The sequence below is a fragment of the Sceloporus occidentalis genome, unplaced genomic scaffold (assembly GCF_023333645.1).
Source record: "Sceloporus occidentalis isolate IW3139 unplaced genomic scaffold, rSceOcc1.0.p SCAF_94, whole genome shotgun sequence".
Taxonomy (NCBI): Eukaryota; Metazoa; Chordata; class Lepidosauria; order Squamata; family Phrynosomatidae; genus Sceloporus; species Sceloporus occidentalis.
Window position 1 is genome coordinate 179,109 of NW_028317074.1, and position 20,709 is coordinate 199,817.

The window sequence follows — 20,709 nt, forward strand, 5'->3', positions numbered from 1 at the left end:
CTGATCAATTGAATAATACATACAAGCCCTGTAATACAGGTATAGATCAACTACTTAACACGAACAAGCCTTCTTCCGTTATAGATCAAATAAAAAACACATGGAAACATAGCATTGCAGGTATAGATCAAATGAATAAGATACACAAACCCTGTATTTAAATAAACAAAACTTGGTAACATAGCATTGCAGGTATAGAGCAGCTGAAAAATCACATGCAAACTCAGCATTGATGGTATAGATCAAATAAGTAATGCATGAAAACCCTAAATTGCAGGCATAGATCACAGGTTGCTCACACCAAAGGCCAGCCCTGGCACCCAACTTGAATGCACAGAACTTGCCCAACACCCATATTGCACCCACGGTGCAGAATTTCAGGTGTCGGTACTGGGAGGTCATATGCGTACCTGGGAACTTTTGAGCTCTGGGTAGCCAGAGCCTACTCTTACGGGAGGTGGCTAGGACAGCCCACTGACATCACAGGAAACACCCCCATTTAAAGGGGAAATGGCCAGAAGTGGGGCCTCTCAAGACCCCGCTCCCACAACTCAGGTGCTTCTCCCAGAGTTCTCCGGGTCAAACCCGGAGAGTTTCCAGGTATGGTCATGTGACCCCTGATACTCCCGAGTTCTGCATACAAGCAGGGAGCATGAGCGGCTGCCTGACTGCCCCCGCAGAAAGATGGCGGGGGGGGGATCTTTTTATCTTCCCAACCAACACCTCTGACGGAGGAGCCCTATTGGGTGTTGCGCCCTCTGCGGTTGTACAGGTTTCACACCTTTCTTTGCAATATTTAAGTTCACATTAATAAACAAATTATAAAAAGCTCATTTTGGGTTCTGTAGCATGGGCAGGATGTACAAAGATCTTGTGGAAGAAAAGATAGATTGCCTCATATTTTACTGAGACTTCACTTACCTATTGTGTTTATTTTCTAAAGGGAGAGTTGTGATTGCAAATCCATCACATCATTATTAATTACAAAGGGACAAACTGTCCCTGCATAATTCAATGGATGTGAGATATAACTATGTATTATACAAACACGAACTGTAGCATAAGTAACAATGCTCAGTGAAGTAAAAGAGTTGACATCACAGCCCTTCTATAAACATTTCTGTGAACTCTCCCTTTAGAGAAAAGACCCTAGCTATCTGGTGTAAACTGGAACTGATCCCCCCCCTCATACCCTGTTTCTAAGCCATTGTAGGTAGTTACTATATATATGCTATACTATGCATAGCATGTGATGACAAGCTCTTGAATTTGTGAAACTGCATTCCGTGTGATCTGATGTGAATGTAAATGTTTCCATATTGCAGAGTCTTCATTGATGGACCTGTTTGGACGAATCTTCAGTACTGTCAGTGCAGTGAGCAACCTGTTCTCGAACCCCTACCGGGTACGGGAGGTATCCCTGACGGAGTATGCGCGCTGTGTCTGCCTCAGAGAAGATGGGCGAGTTTTGCTGTATAAGGCAGCCCGATTATGGGACTGTCTTCTTCTCAACCCAAATACTCCCCAGAATGCCTACCGGTAAGTGTATCGTTTTAGAAAACGTACAGAAGCAATAGGAACATTGGTTTGTAGGTCTGTAGCACAGTGTGTAGTGTAGTGTGTTTCGTAACGAGCAAATAGTTTCCTTTCTGCTTTTTTTATTTTATTAATGTATTCACTTTTAGCCTGTTTCAGTTGGATGTGGAAACGGAGGCTCTGCAGCAATTCCAGGAACTTGCTGTTAAACTTCGTCCGTTCTATGAGACTGCCAGGCAGGGCCTTCGCTTGGACACTGTGCAGCAACTTACCGATTGCTTGCGCAACCACCCCAATTGGTCCCTGGCACACGTGGCTGTGGAGATTGGTTTGCGGGAGAGCTTCAGGCATAATGGTATTCTGAGGTATGCCTGACAAACTTCGTAATTTGTTTTAATTTTAACATGTGGCATATTATTATTATTAGTACAGAAATTTAATAATTTCGACTTCTAACAACAAGGATGTAGAAACAAGCATCATCATGGACAGGACATGGACTAACCATCAAATCCATCTCATTTGCCTGTTGCAAATAAAACAAATTTACTGTCTAACTGGCACAAACTAAACATCCTGAAATAACTTAAATTTCCAGGTCTAAGCTCTTGTTACGTATATTATTTAACACAAATAATATACTTATCTGGGAAACATAGACCCCTGCAGACCAAGAGTGACTGTTGGGCCTCTGAGCCTTGAAGGTGCACAGGTAGGCTTCTTGGTACTGAGGACATCTGCTAATACCTTTATTTACTTTATTTATTACAAGGGATAGTTATTAAATCGTTCTGCATGGTCATTGTCAGTGTATGCATATCTAGAAACACAAAGGTATTCTGTGTCAGTGTATAACACAAACACGAGAACATGGTGGTTGTCATGAGTCTACACATACTTTTTTCTTATTACACATAACAACGAGTGGGACATGTGGAGAGAAAATGTGCTGTATTTACATCTAGTCATTTACATTTCTTGTTCACAGGAGTGTGAACAGCACAGAATGTGATGGCGGAAGCACCCCCTTGCACCTGGCTTGTAGGAAGGGAGATGCTGAGTGTCTGCAGGAACTGATAGAAGAATGCCATGCCCGGCAAGACATTGCTGACTCTAATGGAGATACTGTTTACCACTATGCTGCCCATCAGAATAATCCCCGCATTATAGAGGTGAGGGTGCTTCAATGTGCAGATCTGTGACAGCTGTGTATTGATTTCTCTGCTGGTTACTGTATGGTCTGTAATGCTACCTGTTGTCTGTAACTCATGCCTCCTGTTTGTTCCAGATACCCTTCTACCCCAGGGCCACTGTTTGCTCAGTTATCCCTCCTTCTGGTCCCTGCTATGAGCATCTGTGCCTAAATTTCTCATTCCCTTTCCGCTGCCTTTTAACCTCCACTATTTATTAATTCTGCAACTTGAGCAGCTATCTTCGTTTGCGAGTGTTTACCCCGGTTTAGGATTTTTATTCTGCTACTAGATATGCTTTTATTAGTGTCGTTCCAACTCTGTTCCCTTCTTTCTAAAAAAAAATGTAGCCCCTTGGTCATTAACATACAGTCTTGGTCCCCGTTTTGATCTTTGCTTTCTTACTCCGCTCATTGCCATATCATTTTCTGTACTGTTTGACCCGTGGCTCGTTGTGCCCTCTTTTGAGTGGGTGAATGCTGCTTTCTGCTTAGTATGTGGTTCTCTGTAAACTTCTCATTGTTTTCACACTCTGTATTGACTCTATTGTTTGATTAGCAAATTCTTTGCAACCTGATCCGTGTTTTACGTGCTAGTTACTCTGTAGTATTATGTGCTGTCATGCAGATGACTCTAAACCAATTTTGTTCTTTGTTCACGTCATATCTCTCTAGTTGTCTAGAGTGGCTTCCCACCTGACACTCTTGTTTACCCACTCAGATCCTGTGCTCGGTGCCCTCTGTGGGTGTTTCCCACCTGAATAACAGCAAGGAAACCCCACTACATGTGGCCTGCAGACTGGGGAAAGTGGACACTGTGCTTGCTCTTCTGCGTTGCCAGGCTTCCTGTGACATAATTGGGAAGGATGGTTACCCCATTCACACAGCCATGAAGTACTCACAGAAGGGGTGCGTTTAAATTGTTTAAAGTAAATGATAGCTGTCACTCCCTGTAAAGGCTGTAGCACAATTAAACCGAAGGCAGAAACTGAGCGACACATCTCAATGTGCTGGAGTTCATATAAAAATCTTTCATGTCCTCCGTAGTCTTCAGGGTTGGGTTCGGTGTGAAGCTTATTGTATTATTATTTCTATCTGTAGCCTCAGTGATGGATTACTATGCGCCATTTATGAAATGTTTGATGATGTTAGTGGTTTGAATTCATTATTTGCAGGTGTGCAGAAGCTATTCTGGACGTCAATGCGAATCAGGCCAATGCTGTGGACCCCCGTCATAAAGGAACCCCTCTACACTGGGCAAAGTCAGCAGAGGTAATTGGTCAACATCACACAGTACTTGCTTTTACTCCAATCTCATGCACCAAAAACTGACATGTGACACTATTATTAAATAAACATATGCCTGGTTTATCATACACAGATGTTTTCACAACTTCTCAAATGTGACGCAAACATTTAGGTTGCAGCAGAAGCTGTCAGATAGTAGTAATATTAAAATAAAAATAACAAAAAACAACAAACCTATTTCGGATTATTTTATCATGCTGATTCTAGTACTGATTATTTTGCTGCACTTTTGTAGCCACTTATTGTGGTTCCTGCAATACTGATCACATTGCAAGTATACACTCTCTCCCTCTAGAATTAATTTTAAAACATAATTGGTCATAATTGGTCCATGCTGCTTCTTCTTGATCCCAACAGCCTTACACAGAAGAGAGTATTGGAGCTTCAAAGATGCAGGCAGCAGGGCACCCTCAAATGACCCAGCCATTGAGCTGTATTAGTATGCCATTTCTTATTTACAGCAGCTGACAAACGTGAAATGTGTCCATGCGCAGCAAAATGACTTGTGTCCCTTATATTTCTGGTATCTGCAGATGGCTGTTCTCTTGATACAGCGTGGTTGCAATATGAATTCTCTCAGTAGGACGTCAGAGACACCTCTTCATATTATGGTGAAAAGAGACAGATTTGACTGTGCGATGGTCCTTCTGGTACACGGCGCAGATCCTAATGCCATGGGGGAACATGGTAATACGCCACTGCACCTCGCCATGAAGGTACGGCATCGCTAGAATAGAAGAGCCATGGTAAGAATTAATAGCGGAACTTGTATTTCAGGTGACAGAGTGTCTGTTGTTTTCTGATTTGGGTTTCTTTACCTAGGAAACAAGCCCTAGCTGGTTCAGATAAGCGGAATCTACCTTATTAGGTGATAGCTGTATAGATGTAAGGAAGTGAGATGTTGCCATCTTCCTGTTTATGAAGCTTCTGTTAAAATGTAAACCGATTTATATTCTCAAAGGTTTTATCTATTAGGAAATGTCCCTGGCTTGAGGTGTCGGGTCAATGTATCATCCCAGTCACGTGGATTAATGTACCAACAGACAAGAGTAGATAAAGGGCACAAATATCCGTTCAATTTGCCTCAATCCCATTTGTAATGGACAGCGTCGTTCCACTACTTTCACAAATATGTAATAAAGTACCAGGTAGCATTTTAGTTATGAGATGTTTCAGTTTGGTCGGTGTTTTGCTGTCGTTTTCCAAAGAAGGTATCCCAGATCCCCAATTTTTCCAAGCAGATAGCCCAAAAGTAAAATTTGCATCGGTAAATGTTTTGCTTTCGCACATGCACTTCATCCTGTCTGCTTCTTGTACGTTAGATTATTACACCTCATTATTAAAGTATCCACATTAAGAGCAGCCCACGTAGCATCTGACCTCTTGCCGTTCAACCAACAAATGCTGGTTTCTTCTGTTTATTAAAACTAATATCAGTGTTACCGTACGCCTGGTGTTACACCAATTCAGTACCTTAGGTGGACAGATACTCTGTTTGAGGAAACCGTGCCGTAGATTGTAACAAAGATCATTTGTATTTTAACAGAAGGACCATCTAGAGCTCATCAAAGCCCTCATGGTCTTTGGGGCAGACGTGGAGAAGCCCAATGACTTTGGGGAAACACCCGGACTTATTGCTGCTAGATCGAGCAAAGGTGGTAAACCTATATACTTATTAGCTGATAGGGGAACTTCAATACTAATATTGGTGGGGGGCAAAGATTCTGTGTATTACCTGGTATAATATTCTGCATGTATTAAAGTTTTTTTCCACTGATGGTTATTTAATCACTGCTCTGCCTTTTATCAAAACAGGTGTCATTTTGCCTCTGCAGTACTAATTCCAGATCTGTGCACTCACAGCGTCGTTTTCTAGCCCGCTGCACACACATGTTTTTTCTTTGTGCCGCTCCTCATAGTAATGCTATATCTCCCTTGACGAAAACTGGATCATTTATGCATATGCTCTGTAGCTTCTCCTGTGTATATAATGTGTGTGTCTTCCCCTCGCAAAATTCAAAGGGTCCAACCGCAAGGTGATGCTCAGCATGCTTTGTAGCGTAGGAGCAGACCGCTGTTTCCCCCCCGACACCCAGCTCCCATCAGCTGATTCCTCCCCGGTCAGAGCACCCGCAGTGGACAGATCTAGAGGCATAGGTAACCATCTTTGTCTCCTCAAAAAGGAGGATCTCCCCTTCTTTGATCATCTCACCAGTGGGAGCTCGGAAGATGCCTATCCAGACATCTTAATTAGAGAGTGGCAGCAGTCACCCAGCAGAATATATTATTGTATTGTTCTACACATGTTCCAAGACTGTTTTGCTAACTCAATTAGCACGTGTTTTTTGATGCAATTTTAATATACACTGAATAAATCTCGGGCAGCTTTTTTAATAAGAACACAGCTATGTGAAGGGTTCTGTAAAAGGGGCTATTTTAAAAAGGTTTGTGCAATAGCTCTATTTCTGGCAATTCTGTAAGTCTGAAAGACAGACATGCTAAATAACTCTATACCTCATACAGATGGCAGTAATGTTTAGCAGCATACACTTTGTCTATTGCAGTTATTAAAATAATGCAAACAGACATGAGCTCCCATAGGTGACCATGATATCTGTTCCTGGTTCTAGGTTTTCCTGTCCCCTCTTTACACCTATTTGGTACGCACCATCTTTTTGTAACCTACCACTGCTCCTTTCTTCCAGGCATCTTCTCTGTATTCCTCGGCCTTTGATGTTGGGACAAGTTTTTTCCAATTTCTTTGTGTGCTAATATATGAATGTGTGTGTATCTGTTTCTGTATCTTCCACTGATACTTGAAATTGGAATATGTTATGCAGTAGCTAAATACATTGCTTACCGTGATAATTCTACTACTCTCAGGTCTTAAGATACCTGTTTTGCCATACATGGCATAATGTGGGACACTATTGCGAATGAAAAGGCTTATTAGAGTATAATAGAGTTTCAAAAGTAACAATTCATTTTAATCCCATAGGCATGTAAATGATGGTGGTGTGTTTGCGTGTGTGTGTTTTCCTCGTTGGAGCTGTGTATGTTACTGCCCCGTATGTGGGGTCCCTTGTTAGTGTTTAGCATTTGCAATAAATGTGTGCAGAAGAGTATTTGAGTTCCCTGGTTTGGTATGTGCCAAATGCGCATCGAACTGCTTTCTTTACTTTCTCGACATACAAAACCCTCTCTTCCTTTTGCTTTCCCTGTCTTACCCGGGGCTGTCCCATATTTCTCGTATTGTGGACTTTTTAGTGTAAGTGTATGTCTGTCGTTCAGGTTTTCAGGATGCTGTCTACATCTCCACTGCCCTCAGCAGCATGTTGGTGTCCCATGACAGCGTGGACTTCAAAGAAGATGGCTTGAGAGTGTAAGTTACACTTGCCAGACTGCGGTGTAATGTCTTAAAATTGCTAGAGGTCAACACCAGGTTTTGACCTGGTTGTGTTTTTTATTTATATAGTCGTTGGTTTTAATCAATTATCAGTTTGATAATCCCTAAACAAGAAGCAGAAGGAAGGAACCAGCAGACTCAATCTATAGGTAGGGGCTGGGTACAGATCTGGTTGACAAAGAATAATAATTGATTTCATAGTAACTCTGACACGTTTTCCAGGCGGGACCGACTTCTGTGTTTGGATGGAGGTGGGATTCGAGGCCTGGTTCTGATTCAGTTGCTCATTGCCATAGAGAAAGCAGCCGGTTGTCCCGTCAAGGAGCTCTTTGACTGGGTTGCTGGAACCAGCACAGGAGGTATCCTGGCACTGGCCATAGTACACGGTGAGACAGTAAAACACATATACACAATATTCACATGGTTTTTACTTATCTGTCCTGCCATAGTGTTTTGGTATGTCGTTATGGAATCCTATGCAATAAATGCCTGTTTGTTTCTGTCTTCCATTGGTCTTGCAAGGAAAATCCATGGAGTATGTGCGCTGCCTGTATTTCCGTATGAAGAATGAGGTGTTCCGAGGCTCTAGACCTTATGAGTCTGGCCCCCTGGAGGAGTTCCTAAAAAGGGAATTTGGGGAGCAAACTAAGATGTCAGAGGTGACAACTCCCAAGTGAGTGTGAAAACTAGATCATAACAAAAGCTTGCATTCCTTTTTCTTAAATGATAACCAAAATATTGAAAGGGTAGGTTTCAGTAACTAAACCTTGATGAAACTGAATCAGCTTATTGTAACTGTTTCATCTTACCACAAGTCTTATTTTAGTAAATCAACAAGTTTTTAATAAATCAACACCGATGACTTAGGAAAAGAGAGAGTTAGATATTCCGACAAAGAAATAAACGCACACTGACACATAGAGCGTGTTACTCATATGCAGTGAAGCTGGGAGATTTGTACATGCGCTCTTGTCTGCCCATGTTGGTCCCCGACAGTTTTAGTTTAGTATGCCTTCCCTTTATCTCTTTTACTTCTCTATGGCTCTGTTGGTTTCCCTACACCTATATATCCCTGTTGTGTATTCTTTCCATGTATAAATTTCCCTATCCAGTGGATTAGAAACACAGAAAAGAATGCAAATATCCCTAAATTTTACTGTATTTCAACCGATTGCTCCTTTCTTCCAATATAATGTCCTGCGGTGTAGGTATACCCTACATGATGTATAGTTTTGATCTCTTAATGTTATGTTTGTAGAATGGACTCTTTTTATTTTAGAATATTGTAAGCACAATAAAGAAAGGGTAACATCCATGTATCGCCAGTCTATAAAACATTCGTAAATGTGTAAATTAAATATTATTAAGAGTATATTGACTAAATTGTTGCACAAATTGTCCCAATGACCTCATTACTAATATAATAAAGGCATAATATAAAACAATCTAGAAAATTTAAAATGCACAAATACAGAAATCACAATATCCAAATGTCTGACAACATGGAAAGACAAAACTCTTAAAATCTGAAAATATTAAGATATAAATGGATAAAATCTAAAATAGGTTGAAACTCAGTATTTTGTAGTTTGGTGAGAAAAAAATGAAACACAGCCTATTTTTTTTTTACACTAGAGGAATGTACAAAACATGTAATCGCTAAAACACAAATAAATTATTAGATTAGATTTCAACATTTAACTTGTGCTACTTGCATGAAGCTTAGCAACATACATGTTTTCTCTGCATCTAATTCTCTGCACTATATTATGTTATTAGCTGTAAAAATCCTAGCCTGTGGCACTCTCAGAGGTACATTGAAAGTGATCTGAATTAATGTGTTTTGTTTATTAATAACTGTACTTTCTACGTGCCTTTCACTTGTTCCATCTGACTAGGGTACTGGTGACGAGTACTTTGTCAGACAGACACCCTGCAGAGCTTCACTTCTTCCGAAATTATGATCCCCCTGAAACAGGCCGAGATCCCATCTTTAAGAGGGTTGCCAGCTTTCATCCTGTAACAAGACCAGAAGGTAAATATGGGCATATACTACCATTCAGAAGTTTGGGGTCACTTAGATATCTTCTTGTTTTTGAAAGAAAAGCACATCTTCTCCATTAAAATAACATCAACTGGATCGGAAATACATCAGCAACCAGGAGCGTAACTAGAAGCCTCAGGGCCCGGGTGCAAGAATCTGTTATGGGCCCCCCCACCCCCCAAAAAACATGATTTTTACACAACAATTTTTTTCCAACAAATTACATATTGAATCATAATTGTCAAATTTTTCAACTTTTTACAATAACAGAATACCACATTACAGTCCCAGGAACCAAAAGTGTTAATAGGCCAAAATAAGTAGCAGGGAATGGACAGAATATTAATTCCTCACCATCCATGTATGCTAGATAAAGATGACATCAGAGCTCGGCAGATGTATGAGATAGAATCTTTTGTGATGGGATTGGGAGTACATCGATACACTAAAAAAGTCATGTTACATCTGAAGCCACAATTTAGTGCCACTAATCATTTTTAATAAAATATGCAGATTGAAATAGAGTAAATAACAAAAAAACTTTACCTTTCTTCTCACTGATTTCAGGGCCTAGAATACTTTGTCCACTGAAGTGACTACAAATTCAGAAAGGGTGTTTTTATCTCTGGATAAATAAAAATTACGCAGTTCTATTTATTCCCACAGAAAGTAAAAAAAATTGCCTAACATTAGGGTGCAGTCTTCCCTCCTTCTGACCCTGACCATGGTATTCTCCCCCGTAATCATCCCCAGAGTCCCCTTGTCCCTCATTCACTAAACCATACCTCTCTTACTTACTCCCTGTAGTTCATGTATAGATCAAATAAACAACACATGTAAACAGTACGTTCATGTATAGATCAACTGAATAAGACATAAAAACCCTGTATTTACAGGTATACATAAATAAGGCTTAAAAACAAATATAGATCACCCTATCGCGTGATATGTGTTCAAATTAAAAAGTGAAAATTAAAAGTAAAAATAATAAACAAGACTCCCCTAGCAATGCACTGCAGCAACCCGACAAAACACTCCTCAGGATGTTCAAGACCAGACGTAATCAAAGAAAAAAAGGGGCGCATGTACATAGGGCCTAATCAAAGAAAAAGGGTTGCATGTACATAGGGCGTAATCAAAGAAAAAGGGGCGCATGTACATAGGCCCCCTTTTGTGCATGCACCTCTTTTTCTTTGAATACATAAATAATATATGGAAGCATAGCATAGCGGATATAGATCAACAGAAAAACACACAAACTCAGCATTGCAGGTATAGATTAATTAGAATTCACATAAAAACACGGCATTAAAGGTATAGATAAAACCCCCTAAATTACAGGCATAGATCACAGGTTGCACACCCCAAAACCAGCCCTGGCCTCCACACTGCCCACATAGAACCCGACCAGCACCCAGATAACACACGTAGGGTTTGCCATCTTTGTCTCCAAACAGCCCATCCTGTGCCTGGCTGGATGGGGACAAACTGTCTATATACAAGTTTTTATATATGTGTCTAGACAAATATATCTATATAAAAAGAAATCTAGGAATCTCCATTTTTTTAAAAGAATTAAAAAAAAAACCTTTATGCAGTTTGTCCCCCTCCACAGACACACACATAGATTTCTTTTTATGTTTATAATTTAATTAATAATTAAATAATAATTTAATGACATATACACACATACAAATTAATTTCTTTTAAAAAATACATTATTTTACTGACCTACCTACTTCTTCCACTTTGGGGCCCTGATAGATGCAGACTGCTGTATTATTTTTAAACAGGATGTCAGTGAGTGACAACATCTGGTGCTCCAGCTCCAGCAGTCTGTGTGAGGGGGCGGAGCTTTCACCCCTCATGCTGCTCTCATTACACGATCCGGTGCTCCTGCAGTCTGAGCGTGAGGGGGCGGAGCTTTCACCCCTCGTGCTGCTCTCATTACACGATCCGGTGCTCCTGCAGTCTGAGCGTGAGGGGGCGGAGCTTTCACCCCTCGTGCTGCTCTCATTACACGATCCGGTGCTCCTGCAGTCTGAGCGAGAGGGGGCGGAGCTTTCACCCCTCGCGCTGCTCTAATCACTAGGCAGCCGTCGCCAGCTCCGTGGCCCGGCTTGCCTTATTAAAAAAAAAAAAAACGGAAAAAAGTTTTTGGCCGGCCCCTGGCTTGGGCCCCCCCTGACTGGCGGAACTCCGGGGCCCGGTCGCAGTCGCGACCCCGGTAGTTCTGCCACTGTCAGCAACCATCACTCCTGTGTTCCAATAGCACGTTGTGTTGGCTAATCCAAATTTACGTTTAACAGGCTAATTGATCATTTTGCAATTATATTACACAGCTAGAATCATATTATAGGTTGGTTAAATAACAATAAAAAGCATGGATTGGCTTATTCTTACAGGTACTCAAATGATGTGTGTTAAGAAGCTGAGCATTTTATACACAGAAGGCTTATATTTATGAAACTAAACTGATTTCTAGTGCTAAATGTGGAGATCAGCAGAAACACGTCATTGGATTCAAATGTGATATCGGCAATCTCCTTTGCATACAGGAGTTACGTATAGAAAGTGATTCTGGTGCAAAGTTTTTGAAAGTGATTTTATACTAACAATCAGAATGTTCCCCTTGATTAGACAATTCCATTGGTTACTGTAGTGAAATTATCACAATTAAACTGCGTCAAAATCACTTTCAACACTTAACTCCCGCAGTACTATTTTTCTGTTTCTTTTTTTCTTGATCAACCAAGAGTAGTTCAGCGGTGAGCTACTAAATGTGGGGAGTCAAGAAAGTGACATGGAAACCAATAAGCTATTCCTGTTGATTGTTCCTTGTTTCGTTGTACCATGATAATTATTTCCCCAAATAACTAACAATACTCTTAATTATAAAATGAACATATTGGGAGTTACAATGCCACGGTGTCCTATATGAAAGCCTTAATGGCGAAGGACTGTCCACCATTGACTCCTACATAATTATTTCCCCTTTCCAGCAGCAGATGTTGAGGGAGAGGTAGGAGAGAGCTTGGAGGTGCCTTGGGAAGGTATGGATGGAGGCTCCCACTAATCCTCGCCTCCTTGTGTCCCCGTCTGGTTTGCATCTTTAGACAGGCGTTGGACAGTATTATTTTAGTGTATTTAAGAGAGTAGGGTGACAATAGCGTCACTTTAGTTCTAGACTTACAAGTATGTAGGTACGTAAGTAGTAAGTAGGTACTTTAAGTCTGGATGTTTGGTTGCTTGCAGGTAGTCCAGGATAGAAAATCAAATAAAGCCTTATATGAAGTGGTCTGCTCTTCATATGAGGATTGCTTTGATCTTCTTATCCCGAGTACCTTCAAGCATCCAAACATCCAGACTTGTAGTAGCTAGTCTTCCACTGCTTTGTTCGCTTTTCTTATTGCTTAATGACCTGTGAATTACTATGCAAATATGTGCATATATTGGCATTCCATCTTTCTGTCATCAGTTATTCTTCTCTGTCTCATTATGTCCATTGGATGCTTCTTTTGTCCCTGTTTCTTTGTATTGCCTTTTCTGCTCCCCTCTCTTGCTATACCCCTACCGCTCCTTCCCACCCCAGAGCAGCTTGTGTGGCGTGCTGCCCGTTCCAGCGGCGCTGCGCCAACCTACTTTCGCCCCATGGGACGATTCCTGGATGGTGGGCTGCTCTCAAATAATCCCACGTTGGATGCCATGACTGAAATCCATGACTACAACACATGCTTGAAGAACAAGGTGAGGTTAAATAGCATGCACATGTATCTTTTTAAATTCAATAGCCTTTAGAGTGTCTCAAAAGCTTTACAACTAAAAGACTCCCAAAGCCAAAGTCTCTAACTAACCTTGTGGTGACAGAGGGGTGCTAATCCTTGCATTCACTCTTTTTTTTTTTATATTTGAAGGGAAAAGGTGACCTAGTGAAGAAGCTGGGTGTGGTGGTGTCGCTGGGCACTGGAAAGCCTCCTCAAGTCCAGGTCAGCTCAGTGGATGTGTTTAGACCATCCAATCCCTGGGAGATGGTGAAGACCGTGTTTGGAGCAAGGGAGTTGGGCAAGATGGTGGTGGACTGTGTATGTATAGATCTTTTCATATAAGTGCCATTTGTTTTATGGTTGGATATGGTTTCCAACTAAAGTGTGGATCCCAGCAGAAGCTATATGTTAACTAAATACAATACACATTTATGTACAGTATGTGAGCTCCAGTCCCCTTAAAACTATGAAGTAAATGCAGTAGTGTTATTTACCTTGTGCACATTGGGATGGCCACCAACCCCTTCCTCCCTCGGTTTTGTGGCAGAGAGACTGCCACCCCTTAGTCAGTCTAGGCCTAGATACATCGCTGGCTATGTGCAGTTTTACTGTTTTTCCGATATAAATGTATTCTTGTCCTGTGAAGGATGTGTATGTAACCACATGTGGTGGTCTTTGGTGAATTTGGGGACAGAACAACACCACCACTGCACTGAGCAAGTGGCTTTCCATGTCCTGGATCCTGACCATTCTATGGCAGAACCAAAATGAATCAAAAATTCTCCAGTACTGTCACTTTTCTGGGTACAGATATCACATGGACATGTGAGGGTTGTATTTGTTGTTTGTATCTTAATGTGCACCCCACCATTACTATTTGATAACACTAGGCATTAAGTGACCCTTTCTGCTCTCAGTTCTCAGTATGCTATTAATTGTTTTACCGCAATTGACTTTCCAAACAAGATCTCATAGTCTAAAATTAGAGCTTCAGATACTTATATGTAATATAAATGTACATGAAGAATGATAGAAACTAGATTTGTGCAAATGGACCAGAAACGATTCAGAGAAGTAAAAGAAACAACAAAATTCAGAGCTCTTTGCTTCATTATATTTTTTTTTATTTTTTTGGAAATTAATTTGGAAATGTTGTTGATAATGAAATTTGTGTGAATCTGAATGCACAAGTCTAATAAAAGCATTACAGTAAGATCCTCTGCTGCGTTGTCTTCCGAGCACCCTTTGTGTTTAATGCCATCCTCTTGTTTTTCAGTGCACTGATTCAGATGGGCCGGCTGTCAGCAGGGCCAGAGCATGGTGTGACATGATAGACATTTCATACTTCAGGTGAGACATAGCTCCTAGCACTACATCTAAAAGCCAAAGCTATAGTATTTGTATTTTGATATTACTAGTCTTGGATGTTAGTTGGAATATGTTTACTTAGAGGACCAGCAACCCATACATCACCATTAATGGTGGGAGGTACTTCGGGAAGCAGGCAAGAAAAGAACGGTCAATGTTGGGGACAGGAAATATATGCAGGGAACTTCTAAGGGGCAACACAAATTAGTCATACGCTATGAAATAAAATCGGATAAGGGAGAGAGAGAAAGAAATGTGAGCCACGATACAGTAGAAAAAGGAAGAGAAATATTTGTCATCTGCTCCTGTAGGAATTTAATCAGATCACAAAGAGGAGATCAGAAGGGCAACTAAAGTAATATCAAAACATTTGACCTGTTACTAGTAGTCCTAGACTTTAAACAGCAACATATTCTGCTTACTGGTGAAATAAAAGCTACAGTTGGTTGCATAATAACATAAATTAAAATGCAATTGATATGTATGGGTCAATAATAAGATGAATCAACAGTTTTACCTAAGTTTCTCATGCGGGGGTCATTGTTGTGGGTGTTGTTTAGATATACCGTAACTTGTATTTTATGATGTATCCTTTTGACGGACCTTTTTACAGGCTCAGCCCACAACTGGAAACGGATGTCATGCTGGATGAGGTTAGTGATGCAGTGCTGGTTAACATGCTGTGGGACACTCAGATATACATCTACCAGCAGAGAGAGGTCCTGCAAAGGCTGGCAAAGAAACTCCTGGAACCTTGAAAACTACTGGAACCTTGAAAACCGCATCTGTGCGCATCCAAAGTGTACACCAGAGAGATAAAGGTACAGCAAACCTTTTAACCCCTACATTGTCCTCTCCTCCAAGGCTTACACTTTGTAGGATGATATCTTACATCTTTCAGACACGTCTGCTTAAATAGCAGACTCACAAACAACAGCCTGAAATGAGTCAAGAACATACTACACCGCAATCCTATATATTCCTTTTCTTAGCCATTAAGAGCCACTGCAGATGATCTACTGGAACATTAACCATTCTCCACTGTTCTAAAGCAAGCATAACTTGGAATTTCCTGGGAAACTATACTGGAAACGACGTATCTTGTTCCCTATGTATTGCCACATTAACGGTTATGTATAAAAAGTGATTCTGGTGCAAAAAATTTTATGGTTTGCTGTATTTACTGTGATACTACTACTAATTAGTGGTCAAGCTTTAATGATAACTTTGGTAAACCTGATCCAATATTAAGTTTTAAGGTATTTCTGTATTGTGTTGCCAGCTCTTTTGGGAAAATGGTACAAATCACAAAACATTCTAAGCACCTTAACTTTTAGATTAGTTGCCCATTTCAATGCTTTTTGTAAAATTATTAGGTATAAGAGTAAAATAATATATAAAATAATGTAACAACTGTGTGAAAAATGCATTAGAGTTGTTTTGGAATTTAGACCACATGAACTCATCTTCTTATGTGGAGAACAAAATGTCAAGCACATAAAAATCATAATATATCTGTAGTATTTTTATCCTGTTAAAAAAATGTTTTATTCACAGCACTCATGTTTAGTTATCATCTAATTCTTCCCATTGCCTACTTAAAATTAGAACATTTTACTTTTAATTATCAAATTTCTTTGGTTCCATCAAGTTATAGACATGTTTACATTATATTTTTTTTGTTGGGAAATTAAGAATTTTAGTTAGATTTGTCCTTTAAAACAAGCACTCATGGTTGAAGGTCCTCACATTCAATTACATAGAATCTGACCACAGCCATTCAACTCATCTAGTCTGACAGTTTTACCTGATTTAAAGACTATCCCATGCATGTTCGAATTCCCTCATTGTATTAGTCTCTACCACTTCTGATGGGAGGCTGTTCCAATTATTTACCATCCTCTTGTCCTCTCTACTGTTAATTTAATATATTTCATGATGAGAGTGTGCGTGCTATTCTACAACTTCCTTGTATATCCAGGAGAGGATTAATGTCCTAAAGTATGAAAAAGCCTACCACTGCTGTTTGTATGGAAAAACATCTCAGAAAGTGGACAGGCTTGGGCAGAATCTTTTTGATCCTGTAGTATGGGACGTGGATATCCATGAACTCTTCGCATAAACCACAGTGGAGTGTGTATATGACATGCTTAGGCTGTATCAATTTATTCCATGCATGTGTAGTAATTTTATTTAAATTAATTGAGTTTCCATGGAAAAAATAACAAGTCTAAACTGTGGTTAGGTTATCCAATATGCCAGTAATACAATGGAATGGATGAGACTATTGTCAACATGTTTAATAAAAGAACACTTTTGTGGCTGATATGGCTTTGTTGTTATAGACAAATGATCCCTGGGGAATATTTCCCTTTATTAATTTATCTGAAAAAGTGATGTCTTGGGATAAATAGACTGTGTATTGTGTGTGTTTGTGTACTCTCCACAGATGAATGGGACCTTCAAATCAGATCTGTGACCCACTGAGTTGTGGCTAGGCACGGATTCCAGTAACATTCATACTTTGTCATACACAGAGTGTCTGACTGGTTATTGAAAATTAAAATGCAAACCATTTGCAGTATGATGAGCATACTCCTAAGGTTTAAACAGCTCAATTAATGAAAGACAGATACTTTTGGCCATCTAGTGTATGTGGACACCCTTCCTTATCATTGTGTTTCAGCCACATTGCTAACAGGAGTATAAAATCAAACACATAGGCAGCCATCTTCATAGACAAACATTGGCAGTAAAATGTGTCATATTGAAGAGCTCAGTGCCACTGTCATTGGTCATAGGATGCCACCGTTGTGAAATTTCTGGTTCACTGTAAGTGCTACTATTGTGAAGTGGAAGTGTCTAGGAGTAACAACAGCTCAAAATAGTAAGTACTTGGATTTATTTTGATGTAACAACAGCTCAGCCACAAAGCAATAGACCATGCACAGCCACAGAGCAGAGGCATCGAGTTCAGAAATACATAGCGCATAAAAATCGCCTGTCCTCTGTAGTATCACTTGCTACTAAGTTACAATTTGCCTCTGGAAGCAACGTCAACATAAGCACTGTACATCAGGAGCTTCATGAAATGGGTTTTCATGACTGAGCAGCTGCACAGGAGCCGAAGATCACACTGAGCAATGCCAAGCGTCAGCTGGAGTGGTGTAAAGCACACACCGCCACTGTACTCCTGATTAGCGGAAACATTATCTGCAGTGAAGGAACACACTTCGCTATCTGGAAGTGGGATGGATGGTTTGGCGAATGCCAGGATAACGCTCCCTACTTTAATGCATAGTACCAACTGTAAAGTTTGGTGGAGGAGAGATAATGGTCTGGGACTGTTTTCATGGTTTGACCCGGGCCCTTAAGTTCCAATGAAGGTAATGTTAGTGCTACAGCATACAAAGACATCTTAGACAATTAAATTCTTCCAATGGTGTGGCACCAGTTTGGGAAGGTACCTGTTTCAGCATGACTGTGTTCCTGTGCACAAAGCAAAGGTGTATATATAAGACATGGTTTGATGGGTTTGGTGTTGAGGAACTGCACAGAGCCCTGGCATCTGAGATGCGAAGCAGCAGAGCCCCCTAAGTGGATGGGGCTCTCCTGCTTCGCATTCTTGCTCATCCAAAAGCTGTGGTGTTTCTCTAGTCCCTCATCTTCGAAACTTCACCTTTTCTTGTGGCATACATCAATAACGTCCACGATCTTGAGTGCTCCAACCCTGGTGGCGTTACTGTTTAGTTAGCTCAAGTGGATGAGGACCTCTGTGACGAAGAGTACGTTGGCTTTTTCATATTAGTAATGGAGATACTGGGTGTCCATCCTAACTCTGAGCAAAAAATTGACATACACAGGAACCAATATAATTAACAAATATTGCAGTGGCAAGGGTTTGCACATACATAAAAGTCACCAGACTAATAACCACTGACAACAGTAGCAAATACACAACAGATATAAATGACTAGACTAGACAATGAGACATTCTTAATACACATACAAGTGAAAACATCCAATTTGAACATCACATTTGGACACAACTTCTAGGAATAGTTGGTCACACTGAGTGCAACACTGTCCAATAATAGTGCAACAGTGGATGGGTGTATATGGGCAGCTGTGTGCGTATGAGCAGGCGTGTGTACATGGGCAGTGTGCATATGAGCAGGCATGTATATATGGGCAGTGTGTATGTCAGTGTGTATGGGAAGACATGTGTAAGGGCATGCACGTATATATGGGCAGTGTATATGTGTGTATGGGCAAGTCTGTGTATGAGGAGTGTAAATGCATGTGTATGGGCAGGTGTGTATAAGGCCAGTGTATATGTGTGTGTGTGCATGCAGGCGTATGTAAAGGCAGTATATATGTGTGTATATATGGGTAGTGTATATGTGTGTGTGTGGGCAGGCATGTGTAAGGGCAGTATATACAGTGTGTGTGTGTGTGGGCAGGTGTGTGTATGGATAGTGTATGTGTTTGTGTGCATGGTCAGTCATGTGTTAGGCCAGTGTATGAGTTTGTGTGTATATATGTGCATGCATGTGTAAGGGCAGTATATGTGTGTAATTGGGTAGTGTATATGTATGTGTGTGTGTGGGCAGGCATGTGTAAGCCATAACATTATAACCACTGACAGGTGAAGTGAAAAAACACTGATAATCTTGTTAGCATGGCACCTGTCAGTGGGTGAGATATATACGGCAGCAAGTGATTATTTCATCCTTTATTTCATTCCAGCTTAAAAACAATCAAGGGAGTAGGAGGTCTGTTAATGCAGACCTCTGATCCTGCTCCCTTTCGATGCACGCGGCTACTGATGCTGTGCGTCGGGATTTGATGTCATATCCCGGCACACAACACTAACACCGGAAGCAGGAAAATGGGCAAGCATAAGGATCTGAGCAACTTTGACAAGGGCCAAATTGTGATGGGTCAAAGGATCTCCAAAACAACAGCTCTTGTGGGGTGTTCCCGGTCTGTATTGGTGAACCGCTGACAGGGAGGCCCAGGCTCATTGATGCACGTGGAGGGCGAAGGCTGGCCCGTGTGGTCAAATCTACTGTAGCTCAAATTGCTGAAAAAGTTAATGCTGGTTCTGATAGAAAGGTGTCAGAGTACACAGTGCATCACATTTCTTACATATGGAGCTGCGTTTACATCACATGGATGGCTAGGTGCATCACTTACCTGGAGAACACATGGCACCAGGATGCACTATGGGAAGAAGGCAAGCCAGCGAAGGCAGTGTGATGCTTTGGACAATGGTCTGTTGGGAAACCTTGGGTCCTGCCATTCATGTGGATGTTACTTTAACACGTATCACCTACCTAAGCATTGTTACAGTTCATGCACACCCTTTCATGGACACAGTATTCCCTGATGGCATTGGCCTCTTTCAGCAGGATAATGTGCCCTGCCACAAAGCAAAAATGGTTCAGGAATGGTTTGAGGAACACAACAACGAGTTCAAGGCATTGACTTGGTCTCAGAATTCCTCAAATTTCAATCCAATAGAGCATTTGTGGGATGTGCTGGACAAACAAGTCAGATGAAATGTAATCAATTGCAAAGTCCCTCTTTGCCATGAAAATGAACTTAATCCCACAAAAACATTTCCACTGCATTTGAGCCATGGGCCAGCTGACATCATGTCAGTGATTCTCTTGTTAACACAGAGAGGGGAACAAAACATCGACATTTTGGGTCCATGGCCAGGAGACTCCCCAGACCTTAATCCCATTAAGAATTTGTGACCAATCCTCAAGAGCAGTGTTCCCTTTAAACTGTGCGCTTGTGTGCACGCACATGGCTTTCAGAGAGAGCGCACACGTCAGAAAATTGTGCGCACGGCACCCCTCCAGAGACGGACAGTAATGTCCGGCGCTAGAGGAACAGGCTCGGTTGGGGAGATCAAGGATCTCCCTCTAACCAGCTTAAAAACAATCAAGGGAGTAGGAGGTCTGTTAATGCAGACCTCTGATCCTGCTCCCTTTCGATGCACGCGGCTACTGATGCTGTGCGTCGGGATTTGATGTCATATCCCGGCACACAACACTAAAGCCACGCCCACCGCCTTCACTGT

At 41.0% G+C, this 20,709-nt stretch overlaps 1 protein-coding gene across 2 annotated transcripts; it reads left to right on the top strand.

Moving 5' to 3' along the window:
- Window positions 1–1,336: 1,336 nt before the first annotated feature.
- Window positions 1,337–15,373, top strand: LOC149284346 (85/88 kDa calcium-independent phospholipase A2-like). 2 transcript variants are annotated; one of them, XM_089496816.1, is made up of 16 exons: window positions 1,337–1,539; window positions 1,686–1,901; window positions 2,525–2,708; window positions 3,447–3,634; window positions 3,901–3,997; window positions 4,567–4,749; window positions 5,580–5,688; window positions 6,056–6,190; window positions 7,325–7,415; window positions 7,662–7,825; window positions 7,962–8,112; window positions 9,338–9,474; window positions 13,076–13,230; window positions 13,398–13,565; window positions 14,524–14,597; window positions 15,229–15,373. In XM_089496816.1, the coding sequence occupies exons 1-16, from the start codon at window positions 1,337–1,339 to the stop codon at window positions 15,371–15,373; spliced, it is 2,400 nt and encodes a 799-aa protein (XP_089352942.1). The 2 variants fall into 2 exon arrangements, with proteins under 2 accessions (XP_089352942.1, XP_089352943.1); XM_089496817.1 differs by lacking the exon at window positions 6,056–6,190.
- Window positions 15,374–20,709: the final 5,336 nt, after the last annotated feature.

What these genes read in the sequence shown, in the direction of transcription:
- LOC149284346 (XM_089496816.1), top strand. Translation starts at nt 1,337, where the DNA reads ATGGACCTGTTTGGACGAATCTTCAGTACTGTCAGTGCAGTGAGCAAC. An exon ending in TGCTGCTAGATCGAGCAAAG is followed by an intron (nt 5,689 to 6,055) that starts GTGGTAAACCTA and finishes CAAAATTCAAAG; the next exon opens with GGTCCAACCGCAAGGTGATG. An exon ending in TCAGAGGTGACAACTCCCAA is followed by an intron (nt 8,113 to 9,337) that starts GTGAGTGTGAAA and finishes CCATCTGACTAG; the next exon opens with GGTACTGGTGACGAGTACTT.